General features: G+C 40.2%; 4 protein-coding genes across 6 annotated transcripts; 1 reads left to right on the top strand and 3 right to left on the bottom strand.

Moving 5' to 3' along the window:
• Positions 1-132: 132 nt before the first annotated feature.
• Positions 133-4,920, top strand: LOC133742008 (histone deacetylase 5). 2 transcript variants are annotated; one of them, XM_062169707.1, is made up of 14 exons: positions 133-385; positions 720-921; positions 1,229-1,375; positions 1,536-1,648; positions 1,824-2,035; positions 2,592-2,656; positions 2,791-2,961; positions 3,091-3,177; positions 3,433-3,568; positions 3,645-3,766; positions 3,938-4,131; positions 4,220-4,352; positions 4,456-4,517; positions 4,608-4,920. In XM_062169707.1, exons 1-14 carry the CDS (start codon positions 213-215, stop codon positions 4,771-4,773), a joined length of 1,983 nt encoding a protein of 660 aa, XP_062025691.1. In that variant the 5' UTR covers positions 133-212; the 3' UTR covers positions 4,774-4,920. The 2 variants fall into 2 exon arrangements, with proteins under 2 accessions (XP_062025691.1, XP_062025690.1); XM_062169706.1 differs by having other exon boundaries at positions 134-385; positions 4,453-4,517.
• Positions 4,921-5,005: 85 nt separating this feature from the next.
• On the bottom strand, positions 5,006-8,252 carry LOC133742007 (DNAJ protein JJJ1 homolog). 2 transcript variants are annotated; one of them, XM_062169705.1, is made up of 4 exons: positions 6,128-8,252; positions 5,572-5,630; positions 5,354-5,446; positions 5,006-5,199 (listed from the first exon to the last, which is right to left on the bottom strand). In XM_062169705.1, exons 1-3 carry the CDS (start codon positions 8,084-8,086, stop codon positions 5,392-5,394), a joined length of 2,073 nt encoding a protein of 690 aa, XP_062025689.1. In that variant the 5' UTR covers positions 8,087-8,252; the 3' UTR covers positions 5,006-5,199; positions 5,354-5,391. The 2 variants fall into 2 exon arrangements, with proteins under 2 accessions (XP_062025689.1, XP_062025688.1); XM_062169704.1 differs by having other exon boundaries at positions 5,006-5,446; positions 6,128-8,250.
• Positions 8,253-9,039: 787 nt separating this feature from the next.
• On the bottom strand, positions 9,040-10,725 carry LOC133745049 (DNAJ protein JJJ1 homolog). Its single transcript, XM_062173045.1, has 2 exons — positions 10,040-10,725; positions 9,040-9,793 (listed from the first exon to the last, which is right to left on the bottom strand). Exons 1-2 carry the CDS (start codon positions 10,723-10,725, stop codon positions 9,040-9,042), a joined length of 1,440 nt encoding a protein of 479 aa, XP_062029029.1.
• Positions 10,726-11,360: 635 nt separating this feature from the next.
• On the bottom strand, positions 11,361-15,673 carry LOC133707248 (S-adenosylmethionine carrier 1, chloroplastic/mitochondrial). The gene is made up of 10 exons (XM_062132803.1): positions 15,434-15,673; positions 15,036-15,151; positions 14,871-14,928; positions 14,453-14,602; positions 13,515-13,725; positions 13,251-13,296; positions 12,917-13,037; positions 12,723-12,795; positions 12,053-12,276; positions 11,361-11,510 (listed from the first exon to the last, which is right to left on the bottom strand). Exons 1-10 carry the CDS (start codon positions 15,522-15,524, stop codon positions 11,500-11,502), a joined length of 1,101 nt encoding a protein of 366 aa, XP_061988787.1. The 5' UTR covers positions 15,525-15,673; the 3' UTR covers positions 11,361-11,499.
• Positions 15,674-22,027: the final 6,354 nt, after the last annotated feature.

The following is a 22,027-nucleotide window of genomic DNA, read 5'->3' as shown; positions in this document are numbered from 1 at the left end:
ACTTGTTAAAGTAAAAGAGAAAGAGCAAGGGGAAAAAGTAAAAAAGAAATCAAAGTAAAGGCAAAAGGGCAAAAAAGGTATTAAAAGAAAAAGAAAAAAAAAAAAAAAAAGGAGAGTGGGAACTTGGAAAACTCCAAAATTGAAATTCACAGTCCAAACGAAACACAAAAGGAAAAGAGATTGGTTGGGTCAGAGTGAGAGATCAGAGCACGATGGAGGTTGGTGGTGGTGTTGACTCGGAGAGCAAAAGTCAACGGCGGGTAGGGTTGTTATACGACGAGAGGATGTGTAAGCACTCCACACCGGACGGTGATCCTCACCCGGAAAACCCTGACCGGATTAAGGTCATCTGGAACAAACTTCAAGCCAGCTCCATTCCTCAGAGGTATAATATACACATTCATCATCATCATTATCATTCAAACTCTTTTTGATGCTGGAAAATTAAGTAGAAAAGAACAAATCTTGGGATTCGTGCTTTTGAAGTAGTGATCAAAGTTCACTACTTTATTGGTTTCATAGTTTTTTTCAATGTGTAGAGTAATAGGTCTAAATGCAATGAGAAATAGAAGGAATTGTGATACTTGAATGAAGTGGTGTGTGTATGTGTATACAATTTGTATATACACATATGTATATTATGTATTATGGTGGGAGAGATATTGCTTGGGTTATTTGCCATTTCTTGAAACCTATTATGAATTCTTTTGCTTTCTCAGGTGTGTTCCTTTGGATGCCAAAGAAGCAGAAGACAAACATATCTTGGCAGTTCACTCCCAAAACCATGTTAATTTGATCAAGAAGATAAGCTCCAAACAGTTTGATTCACGGAGAAATCGAATTGCATCAAGTTTGAATTCGATATATTTGAATGAAGGAACATCCGAAGCTGCCTATCTTGCCGCCGGCTCTGCCATAGAGGTAATTTGTGTAACTTGTGCATTGAGAGTAATTCATAATTGTTTAGACTTTAGATCACATAATTTGTGTTTTCTTGTGTTTGAACGGTGCGGATCCAAATATACCTTATTTGGAAGAAAATGACAGTCTTTTATCCAGAATTTGGTTTAAGTGTAATTAATTAAGGCGGATTCCACCCCTGATAGCAAATTTATTGCAACTTTTTTATCAGTTACAAATGAGCTACTCCTACATTTTCCTGTCTGACTGTATGTCTTGTAGTGTATTTCAACTTTAAAATTCCAACTATGCGTGTTTCCATATGTAGGTAACTGAAAGAGTTGCAAAAGGAGAAGTGGATTCTGCTGTAGCTATTATTAGGCCTCCAGGACATCATGCCGAAGAAGATGAAGCTATGGGGTTTTGTCTTTTCAACAATGTAGCTATTGCAGCAAGTTATGTTTTAAATGAAAAGGTAAGAATGCCCTATAAATTGTAATCGTTTCTAGTAGTCGTGCTTTCTAATGCTTTCTATTCATCTGAGACTTTAAATAAGCTCTTAAAACGTCAAATTTTTCCCCAACACTTCTATTAAGTTGTCATCTGAGGTTATGTTCATACTTTGTGCTTGGCAGCCAGAATTGGGAATCAACAAAATACTGATCGTTGATTGGGATGTGCATCACGGTAATGCCACTCAAAAGATGTTCTGGAAGGATCCTCGTGTTTTATTCTTCTCAGTTCATAGGTATGTCAGAACTTTGAGCTGATAATCTTAATGATAATGAGTAGCATACACAAAAAATTATATTCCTTGATTACGATTTGCTTTTAGCTTGTAGCTTGTTTGGTTGAATCTGTCTCACATGAAATGAAGGTTTTCATTCTTGTGGTGACCATTTGGAGTTGTGCTTTGTTTTCAGGCATGAGTTTGGAAGTTTTTATCCAGCTACTGACGATGGTTTCTATACTATGGTTGGAGAAGGACCAGGAGCAGGATATAACATTAATGTCCCTTGGGAAAATGGTCGATGTGGAGATGCTGATTATTTTGTGGTTTGGGAGCATATTTTGCTTCCAGTTGCCAAAGAATTCAATCCCGACTTAATTATAGTCTCTGCTGGATTTGATGCAGGTTGGTAACTCCTTATCTGTTAAATATTTTCCTTTTACCTTCCATGTTTCTGGCTGATTGAGGGTTCTAATTTATTCTTTATCAATTAAGTTTGTAAAAAGAACTTATATAAGTCAAGAAAGTTTTTATCCCTACTATCAGAGGTCATCTTGTAAAAATAGAGCAATCATCTGAACATTTTTTTACCAGGGGAAGGATGGGTTGGTCTGAGGTTATGTATTATCATCATTATTTCAAGTTCATTAGCTTCTATTTTATATTCATATTAAGCATTTGTAGATCACCACTCCGAAATTGACATGTACAGGCAAGAACAAAAAGTACTGTTAAGGTCCTCAGTCATTCACTCATTCATTGGTTATTGAGGGACAGTTGTTCTTTCTTGTTGGTTTGTGACTGTTTATGAGTTCAAGATGATTTCTTGGATGTTGATATATTTATTTCTTCCTCAAAAAAAAACTTTTGTTTGATGACTTTAATCATTGATTACTTGCTAGTGATATTTACTTGATAACTTTAAGTATCATAATATTTTTAATCAAATTGCTTGAAACAGCTATTGGTGATCCTTTGGGGGGTTGTCGTATCACACCATACGGATATTCAGTTATGCTGAAGAAGGTAGTATTTCAATTTAATCTTATTTCTTCTTCTGCCTGTTTTGGTTGTGTTGTCTCTCCGGTTCAATAAGTTCTCCATCAGTATTGTTTTGTAGTGATCTGTGATGCTCATGTTTATTGATTATCGTCTTTCAGTTGATGAATTTTGCCAATGGAAAGATCGTGTTGGCTTTAGAAGGAGGATATAATTTTGAGTCTATTGCAAAGTCAATGCTTGCTTGTGTTGAAGTTCTGCTAGAGGACAAACCTATTCTTGGATCTTCGGAGGCATACCCATTTGAGTCTACATGGCGTGTGATACAAGCGGTAAAATAAGATTTAGTACTTTTTTGCTTTTGTGTTGACATCCTTTCTGCTGGATCATCCATTTCTTCTTTGTGAGTCAATGGTACTATGCTTCGTAAAACTTTGATGCATTTGTACTCTTCTTTTCAGGTTCGCCAGAAATTAAGTGCTTACTGGCCGTCACTTGCAGATGAATTGCCAGAGGAGCTAATCAATCAAAAAGTGCCTCCAGCTGCGGTACATTTCCTCTTCTCTTGCCAGTACTTTGTTGTTGATTGTATCTGAGGTTAAGTAGTGATTAGTCATATGCGAAGAATGCAAATTAGAAACTGTTGAATCACTTGGGACTTGGGAGTGCATAATTCTCTCATATCTGTTGGGTACTTGGGTCTTCCACTCATTCATCTATCTTTGTCTCTTGATCCTCTTCTGTTTAGCTGTATCTTTTATTCCCCCGAAAGAAATGCTAAGATAGTTGTTTTGCAATTCTAGTATGTTCTGACCTCAAGCTCTGACTCTGAAGCGGAGGAGGATCACGAAAGTCCAAAAGTATCTCAACATCTTGAGGAAGCTCTTCAGGAGATTATAGAGCCCCTTTCAAAGATGAAAGTTGATGAAAGTACTCGGGGTAAGTTGAGAACTGAAGTTTAGAAGATGCTGTCAATGGTCTGTTTTTCATACGTTAAGCTTTAAACTGTTTCCAGATCATGTGGCAAGCAACACTTACACCTGGAGGTCGGAGCTTTCTAAAGTTGACATCTGGTATGCTGCGTTTGGATCAAATCTGTGGTTGAATAGACTACTTTGCTATATTGAAGGTGGACGGGTAATACACAACTCCAATAATTTTGTCTGTTATGTTGACGCACTAAATTTGTAACAGTATTCGATAAGCGTCAATGTTCTCTGCTTTAGTCTCTATATGCTGTTCTCTTGTTTTGATTCTTGTCTCCAACACCCCGGCTCCTTTTGTTCACATCCTCAAGATGGCTTTCAGGTGGACGGTTTGCAAAAGCCATGCGTTGGTTCGGTGGATAAAACTCCACCGAAAGAGATCATGTGGAAGACTTTCCCTCATCGCATGTTCTTTGGTCGCGAATCTACTCTGTCATGGGGTCCTGGAGGGGTTGCGTTCATGGACCCTGAAAGCAACAGTCAGGATAAAACTCACATGTGCCTGTATAGAATTACGTATGTTACTGCTAGTGACTCCATTCTATCCTATTGCTTTCTATTTAATCCAGTGGAGCTGAGTATTGGAGTTGGTGTTTTCTTGCAGGCTCGAGCAGTTTAACGATTTGTTGGTGCAGGAAAATTATGGAGGCTATGCCATGAGCTCTCCTTTGTTCGACTTGACTGCTTTAAATTCAGTCACAGGTCAAGAACCTCATTCCCTGCAGGTTCGCCTAGAGGTATGTCAAAAGTTGTTATCACTGGGGGCCAGTTTGCTTTTTCGAATGCATCATTTTGATAGACTTCTTACTGCTCGGATTGTGCTTGATTTTGTTTCAGAAGGGTTGGTACCGTAATGTTGTCTACTTGGGCGAGGAGCGTAACATTCCAATACTGACTATGACGTATGCGGCGGCAGTCTTCAATTTTGATCTTCTTTCTATGATGTATAAGGAATTCAGTCGGTTTGATTGCATTAACAAATTACAATGCAGGTGCACACCATCGGACGTTGAGGGCTTCAAATCTGGAGAGCTTCCCTTGTGCGCTCCAGCCAAGAATTATGCCAACACAATAGTGAGAGGCTTGGTGGAAGGAAAGCTGCTTTCACAGGAGGAGGCAATGGCTTACATACAAGAAGCCGCTACTAAAGCATTATGAACTGGATGCCAACTTCTTCTTATCCTTGCAGTATTTTGTAAATCTAAGTGTAACATTATTGCTGGAATAGGATCATACTGATGCTTATTCATAGGATATTTAAAAACTTTTCCAGGCTTCCATTGCAGTGGTTGCCATTGACTATCATTTTGGTGCCATTTTTTATTTTGCATTTTTCAATGTGTTTAGGGCTTATGAATCATAAGAAACCAACGAAGATATAGATTGCAAATTTCAAACAAAAAGAAGGGATACCGTCTAATAAAGGATTATATAAAAATGTATCAAAATTTTTATCAGCATACAAGGCAAATTGGCTATAATTATCATTTCATTCTTCTTTGGTTACTCCAGAAGAGGGATTTAACAAATCATATGAACCAGACCAAACCGGCCGACTGCTTTGCCAACATGCCCCTTGCGTACCTGTAGCATGCACTCAGGTTATCAAAAAGAATGGGATGCTTCCTGCAGACCCTTTTCTACTTCTGCAACTTTTCCAAATGAAGGAATGCTCATAATAAAGAATTGCCGCCTATCAATGTCTACAATCCTCTTCTATGGTTCATAGTTTACTCACATCAATCCAATATTCAGCAAGTTTCCGTAATTGGTTCTTCACCTCTTCAGTGAAGCATGTCCAGTGTCACCTAAATGCTTATGTAATTGATTCCTGTCATGAGAAAAACCATCCACATCCTACTAATTAACATCTACACCAGAAAACTAAAACTATAATTTATATTCAGATGTCGAAACAAAAATGTATGCATTGCATCAAGAGATGTAATTAATTACCTTGATCCAAACTCCTCTCCACATGCCTCACATGCATTGCTAGAATTCTTTGATGTTGCCTGATTTGGGAAGTGTGATCAATTAATAAACGGAACCAAAGAACAAGCAGCAAACAGTACGTAACCAAAATCCAGTGAGACCTAAATTTCGCTAAATCAAGCACTAAGAAAAATCTTGATATAATAGAAGGCGAAACACAGTGTTGTCTCCAGTCGTTGCAAGTTAAGACTTAAAAAACAACAAGCAGGCATTAATCAAAAAGAACCTTTTCAAGTACCATCCTAGCAAGTAATAGTCTTCAAATTTTCTTTGCCATCATAATATCCAGTTTTAAACCACCGGTAGTAGGTAACTACCATGGGATGTCTATTCACCTAAGCCCATTAGAGACTGCAGATTTAACCTCAATGATTAAGGACAAGCCATAAAAGGGGTTCCAAATTAAGCGTTCAATATGAGTTGCAGGTTTACAATTACAAACTCAGTAGAGTATATCTAGACAATTACGGTCCAAAAGCTGAGGCAAAAACGCTGATTAAGCAAGCAACTATCTTACCTTAGCTTTCTTCCCTTTGGAGCAGCTCTTTGATTTGCCGTTGGCCTCTTTCTTCACATTCTCTTTCTTCTTCTCAACAGTTTGTTTTGAAGATTTCTTCTTTCTGGCTATTTGATCATCCTGTTTTTCGTTAGTACTCGCAGTTTCCACCATAGAATCAGATGTGGATTCCTTTATATCTGAATTATCATTTTCACTAGCTGCCTCACTTTGACCATTACTAATTTCATTCATATCGACCCTTTTAGTTTCTCCACCACTCTTCTTACTCTTCCCTTTCCTTCTGGTGGGCTTCCGATTCTCATATTCCATAGAAATGGACCCTACACCATTGATATCATTATCCACATGAACACCAGCCACCAAGGGATCCTCAACCTCAACCCTTGAAGCTGCATTTTTCCTACTCTTTCGCCCTGCCACCATTGCTTCAAGAACATCCATTTCATCCTCGCTCCCACTATCACCGTCATCAACTCCAACTGCTTCACCAACATTTTCCCTACTCTTGTGCCTGGCTGCCATTGCTTTTAGAAGTTCCATTTCACCGTCGTCGTCATCACCATCATCATCAAGCTTTTCCCTACTCTTGTGCCTGGCCGCCATTGCTTGAAGAAGTTCCATTTCATCATCATCACCACCACCACCACCACCATTATCATCCTCATCTAGCTTTTCCCTCTGAATTTCATCACCAAAATCATAAAACTCATCCTCGCCAGCACTCACTCCAGCCCCATCATATTGGGGAGGAGGCTCCAAACCCTCCCTCATTTGCTCACCTAAATCATCCGCTTCCTCTTCATCAAGCTCTTCATCCCCAATCGACTCCCTGAACTCCGCAATCTTATCCTTATGCTTCTTTGACTGCTCATGATTCTTCCACTGCTTCTCACTCTTAAACTTCTTCCCACACACCACACAATACAACTCATTCCTCTTCCTCTCCTCCTCCTCATCCCCTTCCTCTTCCTCTTCCTCCTCGACCGCTTTCGCCCACTCCGGCTCCTCATACGCCATAGCCCTCTCCAGTTTCTCCTTCTCCATCTTCTTCTTCTTCTCCCTCTCCTCCTTCTTCTTCCTCTCCCTCTCCTCCTCCCTCTTCACCATCATATCCATCACCCTCTTATCCCTCTTCTTCACAAACTCCGCCAACCCCCGCACAGTGTCATTATACTCTCTCTTAGCCTTCTTCCTCTGCTTCTTATTATCCTCCTCCATCAACCTCCTCACCTTCCGATTCGGCCCCGCCATGACGTCATACTGATCCACCCAGCAGAAATCCATCACCGTACAAAAACCTAGCCAGTAGCCATAGAACGCCGTCACCTGAGCATAATCGCTCTTCAAATTCCCCAACGCCGGAGCCTCCCTCACGGCGTCAATCCCTAACCCTAACTTCCTCGCGAAACTCAGCTCGTTCGAGTAGATTTTATTGAAGACGTCGGCGTAGACCTTGTAGAAGCCCTTGCCGGAGTCGGAGTAGCCGGAGAAGACGGTGGTGGAGAAGAAGCTGAAGAGGTTGGGGATGACGGAGTCGGGGACGGAGTTGGCGGCGGAGGGATCGGCGAAGAGGATCTGGGAGCGGTGGGAGTCGTACCAGGCTCGCTCCTTGGGGTCGGAGAGGACCTCGTAGGCGTGGCCGAGCTCCTGGAACTGGGCGTTGGCGTCTGCCTGGGAGACGCCGGTGGGGATGAGCTTGTCGGGGTGGCGCTGCAGGGCGAGTTTCCGGTACGCCGACTTGATCTCGTCGGCGGTGCAGCCGCGGTCGACGCCGAGCACCTCGTAGTGGCACCGCCGCTCCATCAATATCTGATTCCGAATTTTTGGTTGTTGGGCGTATTTGTGTGGGTTTATATGGGTTGGCTCCGCAACGACATGTCGTTTTTTTTTGTTGTGGCTAGGAAAGTTGTTGCTTTCCGGGGGGAAGGAAAGGGAAAGAGCAAACAATCTCATCATCCTTGTGCTTTCAGGTTCTAACTGTAACAGTGGACTGGTCACTGTAACGTTTTGTTCAGGCCATTTCGGCCTTGGCTCGGATCTTTTGTTTCGGTTAGCTGGACGAGTGAGTCGGTCCAGGCGTCGAGCAGAAGAGCAAACTCAGCGCGCAGCTATTGGGTTGTCAATCCCTCCTCTTTTCTTGTCTCATATTCTGTACGTTGTATGATGTTGATCCTATTCTCTCCTGATGTCTCTGAGTTTGGGGTGGAACTGGAACTGGATGCCTAGGTGTAAGAAGTAATTTAGTCTTTAGGGGTTAATTTGTATGTACTTGTTACTGCTGCCTCTTAATCTTGCCCTTCACTCATTCCTAAGTGAAGGTGCAAGATGCCTATAGACTAAATATCTTACTTTTGGCCAATTTTACACAGTAGTTCCCAAACCAAAACTACTGGGACATTTATTTTATTAGATCATGGATTCAGTCAATCTTCTACAATTAAGTGTGCATCATACTCATTAACTCGTTTCAGTAGTGTAAACTGCTTTTATATGTGCTTTTAGTAAGTTCTGTAGATTCAGTAACATGAATCAAAAACAATGCTTCTATGGAAGTAACAAATAAAATCTACAGTATTTCGATTAGAATGAGAACATAACCAATTCATTTCATCCCACCTCATGCCATTTGAGGTAATATTAAGGGCATAATCCACTAAAGTTTTTTATCTAGAGTTAATCTACTGAAGTACTTCTGGAGTTAATCTGCAAACTAGAGAGAAAATTCACTACAGTAGTAGAAAGTCCTCTAAATCCCACTTACTTTCACTTTGAATATCATCAAAATCTCAACTATGATTAAAGGACAGTTGAGAAAAAGCAAAATTATGAAAGCTCCAAAATCAGCAAAGTAAAACAAAATATATAATTCAATGTTAACAATTCCCTTAAAAACCACAACAAAAAATTAATTAATGTTTGGCAAAATCACCTCTACTCTTCTTCCCTGCATACCTTATCCTATTACTAGACTTGGAATTCTTTACACCAGAATCCTCACTCTCACCATTACTTTTGGTATTCCTTTTACTCCTCTTCTCTTTCTTCCCTCCCTTCTTTCTCTTCTGCTCATCTTCACTCCCATTGTCAACGCAAGATTCCGCACTAGAATCTGATTTTGATTCCTTCTTATCATCATGTTCATTGATTCTAGTACTCTTCACACTCCTCCTCCTCCTCTGTTTCTTCTCTCCTCCATTCTCATCCATGTTCTTTGTCTCCTCGTGCTCCATATCCACCTCATCCTCCTCTACATCAATGATGGTTGCCATGGGCTCAAAAATTGGTTCACCAACTTTTACACTAGTCTTTCGCCTCGCCACCATTGCTTCAAGAACTTCCATCTCATCATCCTCCTTATCCTCTTCTTCCTCTTCATCACCATCAACAACTTCTTCACCAACCTCTTCTTTCGGATTTTCATCAACACATTCGGATACCTCATCTTCACTCTCACTCTCCCTTTCTTCTTCACCTTCTCCCTCCAAAACCTCATCTACACCATCATGCTCAGGTTCCTTATCCTCATCTCCCTCCTCCTCCATCAACTCCAAGACCTCCTCAACCAAATCGCGGTGCTTCAACCCCATCAATACTGCTACCATATCCCTATGCTTCTTCGACATCTCGTGATTCAAGCACTGCTTCTCGCTCTTAAACTCCTTCCTACACACCACGCACTCCCATTCCTCCCTCTCCTCTTCCTCCTTCTCCTCCACACCATACTTCCTCTTCCTCTCCACCGGCTTCGTCCACTCCGGCTCCTCATACTCCAAAGCCTTCTCCATCTTCTCCTTCTTCAACCTCCTCCTCCTCTCCTTCTCCTCCTCCATCTCCTTCTTCCTCTCCTCCTCCCTGTGCGCCATCATCTCCAAAACCCTAATGTCCCTCCTCCTCACATTCTGCGCCAACCTCCTCACTTTATTATTATACTCATTCTTAGCCCTCTTCCTGGCCTTTATGTTCTTCCTCCGCATCACCGCCACTCCCTTCTTGGTAGGCGCCGCCGCCAAGTCGTACTCGTCGTGCGGATCCTCCCACGTGAAGTCCATTATGGTCCCAAAGTTGAGCCAGTAGTTGTAGAACTGCACCACCGCCGGATAGGGTCTGTGTTCGTCCCCTATCTCCGGCGGCTTGATCACTGAATCCGGCGGCAACTTCTTCTCCTCTTGAAAAGCAACCTCGTTGGCGTATATCTTCTCAAAAACGTCACCGTACACCTTGAAGAATCCCCGGCCCTCGTTGGAGTAGCCGGAGAATCTGAGGCCCTCGGTGGGCACGAGGTTGGGTTTGAAAGTTTCCGGGGTGAAGTTTTTCTTGCGGTACAAGTCATAGTCGCCTCTCTGCATGGGGTCTTTGATGACGTCGTAGGCCTTTTGGAGCTCTTGGAACTTTGCGGTGGCTTCGTCTTGTTTCTCTTTGGCTTCGGCTTCGCTCAGGCCGGCGACTCTGACTTTGTCCGGGTGGATTCTCCTCGCCGTTTCTTTGTAAGCCTTTTCGACATAGCGTTCTGCGTCATCGAGGTCGAGGTCTAAGAGGTCTTCCGGTTCGATGCCTAAGAGCTCGTAGTAGTCGAAGCGCTGGTTGAACTTCACCATTGTTGTTGTAATGGGCGAGAACAGGCGGGAGAGAAAAGCAGCAAACGCTTGTGTAGTTATTAATACATGGAGAGATGAGGTTTCATTGTTTATATAGGCAATGGAATCCTAATCCTCATTGAGGAAGGAAAGACTTCCTACAAGAAATCTACTTCCCTAAGTAGAAATTACTTAGGATTCAAGTTGTAAGTTTGCTTCTATATATACCTGGAAATCTTTTGAGGTCGTAAACAATTCTTGACTATTGTCCATCTGGTTGGTAAAACATATCTTGCACGCAGAGAGAGAGAGAGAGAGAGAGAGAGAGAGAGAGAGAGAGAGAGAGTCTCTGAGATTGAGAATGAGAGAGAAGCAATTTCGAGCTGTACCAATCTTCTTCTTCTTCTTGTTCTTCGTCTTCAATGTCTGTGATGCACTGTACGGACCATCATCACCAGTGCTTCAGCTGACTCCCTCCAACTTCAAGTCCAAGGTTCTGGACTCGAACAGAGTTGTTCTGGTTAAATTCTATGCGCCGTGGTGTGAACATAGTCAAGCTCTGACTCCTATATGGGAGAAAGCGGCTACTGTGTTGAAGGGTGTACGTGGTCACCGTAGCTGCTCTTGATGCTGATGCGCACAAGTCCCTTGCTCAGGATTATGGGATTAGAGGATTCCCAATGGTAAAGGTGTTCGTACGTGGACAGCCTCCAGTTATTTATCAGGGAGCAAGAGATGCGAAACTCATTGCAGAATTTGCACTCTTACAGGTACTTGGTAAGTTACAGAGAGATGTTAGAGCGAGACTGCATGAAAAGAAATAAAGAAATCTGAGATGAAATGGGGAAAGCTTTGCGGGAAGTACCTCTGTTGATTTGTGGATATGTGGTTCAATGTTGCGTAAATGTAATGCCCCTATTTGTTTCATTGAAGTTGAGATAGTTTTTATCAAGAATAGTGGATATGCAGTTCAATGTTGTGTAAATGTAATGATCCTATTTATTTCATTGAAGTTGAGATAGTTTTTATATATATAGCCAATCAAAAAAAAAAAATGTCCATTTCGTTGAAAACGTTGAAACTAAAAGCATGGCCACTAACTATTTTGCTCTTTTAACCCTTTTTGCAGTTATCAAGTTGTTTTCATCAGCATCAAAATGCTGTTTGATATATACTATAGTGAAATTTGTTGTAGAATAGGTTAGATGTTCATCCTAGCAAATTCAGTAAGTTGTGCCTGACAATGTAACAACTTCATCTGAAGAATGCAGTATCTATAATCCATTCTGTGCAACAAACTGGATGGGATCGATGGGAAAAGTTCCAGTAAAAATTTTTTAAGCCGAACCTTGTAAAGGTGAATTCTTTTTATCTACTGTCAAGCTAGCAACTTCTTGCACGCTATCAATGCTCACTCCTTCATTAAAATGGTCTCTGAGAAACTCCACAGCCATAAATGTAAGAGCTGAAGCTGGAATATACCATGTAATCCTGGGGATGCTACCTCTGAACAATCCCTTTGCACCTTCAGTCATCCATATACTTCGCAATGCATCCCACCAGCCGTTATACCTAGAGTTCAGAACATTAGATGAAAAACCAAACAAGTGTTTAAGTATCACATCTTAACTTCCATATCAGACATCCAGATCAAAAGGAGAATTGCTTTATCAAATTTCCCTTCCCCATCATGTTGAGCCTTATTAAAAGCTCAGTTCTAAATTACAGTAATTGCAAACAGTACTAAAGCATGTTAACCAAATACTTTCCCTTATAAGGTGATGTAAACATCCAAGATAGCATGTTAGGCCTCCTTGTAAACAGGTTTGATGGTGATTGTCAGTGTGAGTATTTACATGCACATCAGCTGCCTTAATAGAGAAAGCTAAAGCCTTGGTCAGGTAACATCACCATAGTTGACACTGAATGATAATTCCATATGATGCTTGGAGCAATTTAATCATACGCCTAGAATTACAAAAGTCATTTTGAAATAAACAATAATAATGAATGGGTACCTCAACGCTGATCCCTGTACTTGCAATCTTGTCTTGATCACATCGAAGGGAGTGGTAAGATAAGAACTCATGCCTGTACAAATTAATGCAAGTATAAATCACCTTCAAAGTTCAGTCAATTCTAATTGCTGAATTTAATCACAGATTACTTAAATGTACACCAAGCAGATGATACATAAGCAAGGTACACATACCACCAGCCAATCCTCCTAGGACAAGTCCCTCCAAGGAACTATTAATATGGAAATTCGGATTGCGTACGTACTTTTTCTTCCCATACTCTGTCAAATCTTTCAAGCCTTCATAGAACATAACCTGAAAAGTGCAGACAAAATCTTTGAAACAATACTATAAGAACCTAACTGCCTATGAGTCATCAATGATAAGAAAATATGTCAGCATGTATGGTTTTTACTTTTTGTTAAGAGTTTGGTAATCCTGTCTGTGATCACACGTGTGAATGTTGAGAAGAAACTGATGTAAAGCCAAATAAAGTGAGCATAGTCAAATATTCAGAATTTCACATACCATCAGACCAGCAAAAGGCACATCCCTAGCAAGTGTTGACCCGAATCTGCCAAATGAACAAAAAGAAAGTTATGATCACACTTCATATATGTGCACATCCATGCTTGATGTGTGTCCTTCCATGAGTATTGGGTGTGGGGGTGCATGGTAGGGTCATGAACAGGCAACAGACTAGTAATTTACAATTTACGGTAAAAACAGGTACCATGCATTGGTAAAAGGATCACACCTAACCATTATTGATTTTAATGTTGAGATATATACCCTGCATATAATCCTCTTGGCCCCTGCTCCTTCCATATTGAGCAGCCTGCCTGGAACATCCCTGTATAGTAATCATACATTTGGATACCAGGCTTCATAGAGATATTATCTTTCAGCATAACAGAACTCCAAGAAGCCTTTGTCCCTTGAACCTGCATGCGTTGCTTCATCACTTCACATGGAACATATACAAAAGAACCAAGTGTATCTCCTGAAATACATAAAGAAAGGGAAAAGATGGATTTTGAGTCCCCTGAGGCACATGATGGCTGAAGAGTCCACAATAAATGTTGCTACTACTAACATTGGAAACGAACAACAATTGGCAGCTACAGCAACTAGATAATGCGTAGAGTGCAAGACAGCACGAGCACAACCAAATCTCTATGGATGAGCACACAAGGGGGATTCATGCTAAGGTTGTAAGTGGTAGAGTAAATGCAGTCTAACATCCATACTGAATGTTTGAATTCACCTTAAAACAAAGGTGCATTATGTACGCACATAACAGAAGCTTTAATTTATTTTCTTAAAAAACAAACATGTTTATATTATAAACAACGAAAACAGGACACTGTAATAAGTTACGTCAAAACAGTTCATAAATCTAAGATAAAAAGGAGTCAACTGAAACATCAATTACTTCTTAGTATATCAGAGATCTGAAGCATTAATAGGCCTTAGATTCTACAAACTTAAACCCACATCCAATCAAACTTAAGGGCATCCTTGCAACAATTTAAATACAGCTATATCTCCAATTATAAACGCAAATGTCATAATGTCACTCATAATCTGAAGCTCTTAAGATCATTAGTGAATACTGAATACTATCAACATTTAACAGTCTGAAAATTTGTTCCAACACATGATGACTAAGATAAACTCGAACATCAGCAGTACGACTGAGATAAAGTTTTGAGAGCTGTAACTCTTACCAACTGCTCCAGCAATGAAATGCGCCCAATGTCCCCCAAGGTTTGGATGTGATTCTTCAATCCAGTTTTTGGTTGATTCTATGACACCAAAATATGTTGCTCCAGTTGCAAGAGAACCAGTGACACCAGGAGCTATGCCTCTATAGAAACCTACAGAATTATTAGTTAAGAAGAACCACATGCTCTGAGAAGGCACCAACAGTAAATCAAGAAAACAACAATCCCTTTGTTCAAAATCCAAAACTGACGTGTTACAAGTATATGTTTGGACTTTGGATACTTCTAATTCTTATGATAAAAAGTAAAACTTCTGTGATGTGGCAAAAGATAATGTACAACATGTAACATGAAAAACAAATAGGACTACAGGACGGCATGCAAAAACTAGAAAACTGCTTTAAAATGAAAAGTGAAGTACCCTTTAATCCATCAACAGCCCAAACTGTTCGTACCATCTGCAGTATGTTCTTTTGGTGCTGCAGGTGTGAAATAAATCATTAAAGATGGCATAATTCCACCAATAATTCAAACACTATTACACCATGAATGAAACATCTGTAACATCTATACACCATGACCATACCTGACTTGCACTGAAAATAGCTTGGCTTTGAATACGAGTCTTGACAGTGTCGATGGGATGCATCATTCCTTCCCCAAAAGCCCCAGCAATACCTCCCCATAGAAATTCTCTCCAAACTGCATTAAAATATTAAAACCCAAAACCTCAATCACCCCAACTCTATACCCAATGATACAAACCCATCACTAAAAGAAATCTATATACAAATTTCTATAATCAAGAACAGAAAATTCCCTTAGTTTCTGTTACTGCCTTACTGGGTTATTACAAAACAAAAAACAAAAAAAAGTTTCTCTATCAGAAAAATCAAACTTTCAGAAATGGGTTTTCGTCTGCTGCGAATTCCAAACAGGCAACGTAGCTAGAGTTATTTGGGGTGTAAAAATTTGAAAGCTTACCGAAGAAGTTGTGGTGAGTTTGTTTTGCTGGGGAGGAGCTTTTCTGAGTCGTGGTGCCTAGAGCATGTGCTTCGCTCGAGGTCGAGCTCATTGGAGGAGCTCTCAGTATGGCTCTGGTTTAGGGTTTATGGATTGCTTTGAAGTGACTCGTGAGGGAGGGTTTTAGCCCCGGCGCGATAACCCGGAAATTCAGTGCCAAACACGAAAAGGTTTCACGAAATTTTGAGATTTTTTTCACGTAATATTACCGTGTAATTCCAATTTTTAGAATCTACACAAACATATTTACTGAAAAATAGTAAATATATAGATCTAATCAGAAAGGAGAAAATATCTTATATAATTAATCGTATTAAATAAGGGAAAATAAATTAATTGTATTAAACTTATAAGGAAAGTTTAATTATGTGAATGTATTAAGGGATTTGATTTAAAAAAAAAAAAAAATATATATATATATATAGGAAGCCGAATCTGTCCAACCTGAATCGTTCGTGTTCATAATTGTAAATTGCAGTTTTGGATCATCAATTTGGCTGAAAATTTGCAGAAGTGATCTATACATTAGGACCTAAAAACTGAATGATTAAGATGTGAATATGTGATCGAAAAGTGGTCAAAATATGGAAATCCATTCCTTAGCTAAGGAACGGACAGTCTTTCTATGCTAAGGACCTCCTTAGATTTTCCTTGAATGAACTTACTTTTCAATCTCATATCCACATCTTAACCGTTCAGTTTTTAGGTATATATGAGTAGATAATCTCTGCAAATTTTCAGCTAAATTGATAATCATTAAGGCATTCAAAACTGCGATTTACAATTATAAACACGAACGGTTCAGGCTGGACAGATTCAGTTCGTTCATTCATTTAATATAGTTCGATACCTTAACGATCATCAATTTAGTTCAAAATTTGCAGAAGTGATCTATGCATTAGGACCTAAAAACTGAACGGTCGAGATGTGGATATGAGATCGAAAAGTGAGTCTATTCAAGGAAATCCTTAGATTTTAAAATCTTAGAAGGTCCTTAGTATAGAAAGATTGTGTATATATATATAGAGGGCATTTGTGAGCCCCCGAAAATTTTGTTTAATTTTTAGAATGTAATTTTTCGCCAATAAGATTTTCGCAAGGTAACTTAAGTGAAGGAATTTATTTTGGAAATTATTTTGGTATCGAGACCACCTATTGGGCTGACGATTTAAGTTTGGGCCGAGATTCTTCTATTTGGGCCTAGAAGGTTAGCGAAGTTTAGTGAAGCGACCGTTTGTTGAAGTTTCGAAGATGATAAATTGAGTTGTAACAGAGTCTTGGATTTTGGATTTTTACGAAATCGAGTTTTGGGCCTAGGACGAAGTCGAGGAGTAACTTAGGAAGTTTCCGACGAAAAACGAATAAAAGTTACGAGCCCGAAAACCTGAAAGTGACCAGCAGGGAGTATTATGTAATTTGACGCGAGGATAAATTCGACATTTCTCACGCGCTAGTATAAATAGAAAACTTGGGAAAACCCTAGCCTCATTTCTCTTCCTCTCTCCCCTCTCGGCCGCATCTCTCCCTTTCTCCCCCGACCTCTCACTCTCTTCTCCTTCCCTCTGCAAACGCCGGAAACCCAATCTCCGGCCACCACCTCATGTCACCGCCACCACCAATCGAACCTACATCCAAATCGGACCCAAGCCCGAGCCTCAGCATCGACATGCATCGCCGGCAGCCTCTACACTCGCCAACCCATGACCGCGACGCCACTGTTCCTCGAGCCTCGTCGATTTCCGGCCTTCATTCCAACACTCCGCCGCCACCTACGAGCTCGGGGTAGGCTGTTAAGCATCACCCCAAAGCCTCGTCGCTAACCCGAAGCTGGAGGACACCGCACGCACCCGCGCCGGCGATCTGGGCTTCTGCAAAACTAGGGATACCGCCTCCGGCCACGATTGAACGAAGCCACCACCTCGAAGAAGCTTAGGGCTGCACGAACCGCCTTAACCCCTTAGTCCCAACTTCTGACTTTGACCGGAGCCACCCTGCACCGCCGTGAGAGCCACCGGCTTACCTTTTTCGTCTGGTAAGCTATATTTTGTCCTCTCCCTTTGGATAATACCATGAGACGTTGAGAATCGAAAAACCTAATTTTCTGTTGTCCAAATTGGATTGTATGAGGTTGGAGAGTCTGCGTTTTGGGTTTGAAGAGGAGAGCCTGGAGCTGAGGTTTCGATTGAGTCACCCTTGAAGAAGAAATGGTAAGGACACTCTGCAGTTTCTGTTTTGGATACGAAAGTTGGTGATGGGTTGATTATTGATTTTGTTCTACATGTTAGGGGTTCGAATGGTGTTTTGGTGCAGCCATGTTAAAACGGCTTCTAGTTTGGGAGAGAAGATTGGTAAGGGCCTGGTTTGGTGATCTTGGAATTGTTGTGGTTGAATTGAACAAATTGTGAATTCATGGTGAATTAAGCATGTTGTAAGATGATTGGAAAATGGATTAAATGGAGGTTGAATTGAGGTGACTTTTTATTTTGTGTTAAATGCTTAAACAGTTTGGTAATTGAGATTGGATCAATTTTACTAAGTAAACTAGATGCTGTGATTGATGTTAATATTGAGAAGCAGTTGGTCAAGAAAATGGTGGATCCCTTATGATTTAAGTTATTCGATTAAAGTAAAGGAAATAATTACAATTAAAGTGTTTTCTTAGTTACCATACCCCGGAATTTGGGAATGGTAAATTATCCTTTGTTTTCTTATCGAAAGAGTACTAAACAAAGAAAGGTTAAATGAGTGGAGCCGAACTATGCTTAATGGACACAAGTGTTAAGTTTGATCACCATATCCCAAATGATCAAATGATACATCATTTGGATTGTTTGGGAATGGGTAATAAATTTTATCTACTAAAAGAAATTCCTTCAAGCATAAGTTCTAGATCATTGTTTTGATCAAAAGATAATTCGATGGACTTAAAGAGAATTAAATGAATGCTTTGGTTGCTCGGTTAATTGGTTATAGTGACGTTAAGTTACTCACTGGTTTAATTTTATTATAAAGGACCCGAGCATGTGCACTTGGATTTGGATAAAGGATCGAAAGTCGGGAACGAACCTGAATGTGGGCAAGCACTCCAATTCCAGGTAGGGTGAGCTGTCCCTTCCTTGTTAGAGGCTTTTCAGTATATGTGGAATGCTATACTATGATAATATGTTGCCTGCAAGAACGTTTTTGGTTGTTCATCAGTCGATGCCTCGTGATACATGTGTTTTCAGAGCTGATAATTGTTGATTGCGAAAACCGAGGCTAGACTTGCATGTTGAGATACTGTACCCTTTGTATGTTTGTGACCTGAAAGTGAATGGGACCTAGACGCGTTGATTCCTAGGGATCCCACGGTGTCGATAACCGTGAACCTCCGGAGGGGGCTGTGCTCCTATGTTTGTCGGGGAAAGGTAAGTACAGACAGTGAACCAGTCATAGGAGACTCAGAGCCAGGAAATTGACACTTTCGCTACTTGTAGTCACAAGGACTACAGAGTAGTTGGCTGGTTCTCTTACTCAGGACGAACCAGATCGGTCACTGATTTATTTTACTTTAGCCGGCAGGTAAGTATCTCGGAGCTCCAAGTTGTGTGAAACATACTGCATATGCTTTATAAAAGAAACAAATGTTTGTGGTTGCCACTTTTCTTAAAGCATTTTTCGATAAACGTGCACAATATTATGTAGTAAATATTTTCAAGTATATTATTTTTCAAACCTAGCATGGTTGGGTCGGCCCCTACTGGGCATGCGAGGACGAAAGCTCACCCCTACTATAGTGTGCAGGTTTCGAGCATGTGGTCGGGAAGCGTACAGGGGAGGCACATGGCACGGCTTGGCGCATTTCTCTTTAGTTTTATCAAAAGAAGGCTTTGGTCCTTAATCGGATTTTGTAGTAGCTAGTCTATTTACTTTTTATTTATTTCCTACTCGTTTACAAAAATTCCGGGAGACCCGTAACCCTGGGGCGCGTCTCCCATACTTGTAGTTACTTAGTGATCCGTTTTATTTTCCAAATTGGGCTCCGATTGCAAGCCCAAAACTCTTAGCCCATTTCGAATTCCGCTTTTGAAAATGTGTTGTTAGGTTGCTAGAATGATTTGTCCAAGAAAGTGTTTTGTAAACCAACAACCTAAACTCAAAAGGCCTTGCGGTTTCGGGTTGATGAGCTATCGAGATGCCATTCGTGACATGTCGATTCCTCATTGGCTCGGAGTCGCGGCGCTGTGGGACCCCCCTCTCGGGTCACCACAGTAAAGTGGTATCAGAGCTCTAGGTTCCGAAATACTTTCGAAATCGTTTTTTTGCAAAACTAGCAACCCTTCTCATATTTTTTTTAAGTGTCGAATTTGGTTGGGCAAAACGCTCGAATTTCTTGGACATTTTAAAGTATGTTGGTAAAAAAAAAAAAAAAAAAAAAAAAAAATATTTTCGACGTCCTTCCTTTATTTTGTTCTTCCCGGAGGATACCCTATTGCCTTATTTCACTTGCAAATATTTTTCATTGAGGCTACTTCCGAGTCATTCAAAGAATTTCCAACGGATTTTAAAAGTAATGATACATTTGTGGTTCCTTGAAAAAGAATTTTGTTTGTTTCCTTGTGGTGCTTTAAAGTTTGGTTTAAATTTTAAATTGCCAATGCCGTCATGATGCCACTCGACCACAAACGCTCCAAAGGTAGTAAGTATGAAAATTGGATAAAGTGTTGGGTAAATTATTAGGGGATTGAGCATTAAGGAGTTAACGAGGTTATATTGGGTGAGTTGATACTCGGAGAAGTAAGTTCGAGATGAAGTTGAAAGGAATGTTTGTGTACCCCCATGCTAGTGTTATAAAGTAAATTTTATTGATGGATTAAAGTTGTTGTACTACATATATTGTTGCACGTATTGAAAAATATAGAGTGTTGTGTGGAGCAAAGTGAAAACTTGAGTAAAAAGTGAGATAATGACCCCTATATAGTCATTTGGATCAGTGGTGTTCGTATTTTCGCTCAATTTCCTCTTCTTTCTTCCGAGTGATGGCCCGACTGCAGCGGTTCCCCATCGATGCTCTACGAAAGAAGGTGTGATTTTCGAGTAAGGTAGACACCACTCAAGTGTTTCCCAAGTGGTGGATTGATAGGGAAACTTGTAATGGCAACACAAACATGAAATTAAGTATTGCTTGAGCTTGGCATATCAATAACTAGAATGAAAAAAAGGGGAATCTCCCCAATCTTGTTGTTAATTGGTGGAACGATATGAAGCTTTGTTGCCTTGGAAACTCTAATGTTGTATTGTTGTGCTGACAAGATTACTTTGTGGGGAAGCACAAGAAATTGAGGAAAGACCAGTGGAGTCACATAAACTATTCTTGAGTTGCCATTGGTCTGCATAGAGTTGAGAAATTATGTTCCCTATAATCAGGGAAATTGTTGGGAAAATAAATGATTGCGGAACCAGCAACGTGCTTGGAAATGTTAGGATGCTTCGAGATCGCAAGGCCGCGCCCTTGTGCTGGTATTAGTAGGATCACTAGTAAAGTTTCTGAGAGTGGTCAAGAAAGGATCTTTAAAGGTTATAACTTTAGCAGTCAGATTTCTTTACTTCAAGGAATCTTTGATTGCTTTGAAGTCAATAACGCTACGAATTTCAGAACGTAGACAAGTTGGTAGCACACTCTTGAAAGACAACGTTGATTACGTGGTTAGAATGACGCTGAAATGGTGACGTCAATGCGTAATTGAAAAGTTCAAAAATCTAGGTGACACATTGCGCATTTACCTCACGTGTTTGCTTTTGAGACAATGAATTCGTAACATTTCTTCCACACCAGGAGTTTACTTTAACTATTTTACATTCTTGCCTCTTAGTACAAAAGTTGATTTTCGTCTCTTGCATTACTCAAAATGTTTTCCTCATAAGTCAAGAGACTACACCTTAGACAATCGCGTTTTCCTTACTAAAGTGTTCTATTTTACAAAGCTCGAGCATTTTGGGTTCTTCTTCTTCTTCTTCAAATAAAAAAAAAAAAATAAAAAAAAAAAATTGCAGCCTAGAATTTGAAAACAAACTCAAACTATTTTCCTGTTCTAGTGAAAAGCCTTTGAAATTATTTCCTCACCTACCAAAAGGTTCTTGTCAACAAATCTTGTTCGAAAAGTACAAAAGTTGAAAATTTCCCCAAATCTGTTTTCAAGCAAAATTGAAATTCCGAGAATTTTACTATTTTGTCTCCGCAACTACTTGAAATTTAGTTTCATCCGACCTCTACTGCTTTTAAATTTCTGAAATTTTGACGACGGTCTCAGTCAGCATTTCTAGATTTGAACCTAGGGATTTGGTTGAAATTGCATATCCCAAAATTTTAGTCGTCAACTCATTCGAAATTATTTTCCAACTTCTTGGAAACTTGAAATGATAATCTTGTTGTGGTTTTCTTTTATCCTTGGTTATCCTTTCTATGTAAACTGGTGGTTGGAAGAATGTTAGTTCACCTTCGGATTTACTCAGGGCACCCATTTCGAAAGTAAAGGATTACTTTAAAGGAGAATATTTAGAAATTACTTTTTCTTG

Source organism: Rosa rugosa, chromosome 4 (genome assembly GCF_958449725.1).
Source record: "Rosa rugosa chromosome 4, drRosRugo1.1, whole genome shotgun sequence".
NCBI lineage: Eukaryota > Viridiplantae > Streptophyta > Magnoliopsida > Rosales > Rosaceae > Rosa > Rosa rugosa.
The sequence above is the reverse complement of the archived record's forward strand: the minus strand, read 5'-3'. Positions and strand labels throughout refer to the sequence as shown.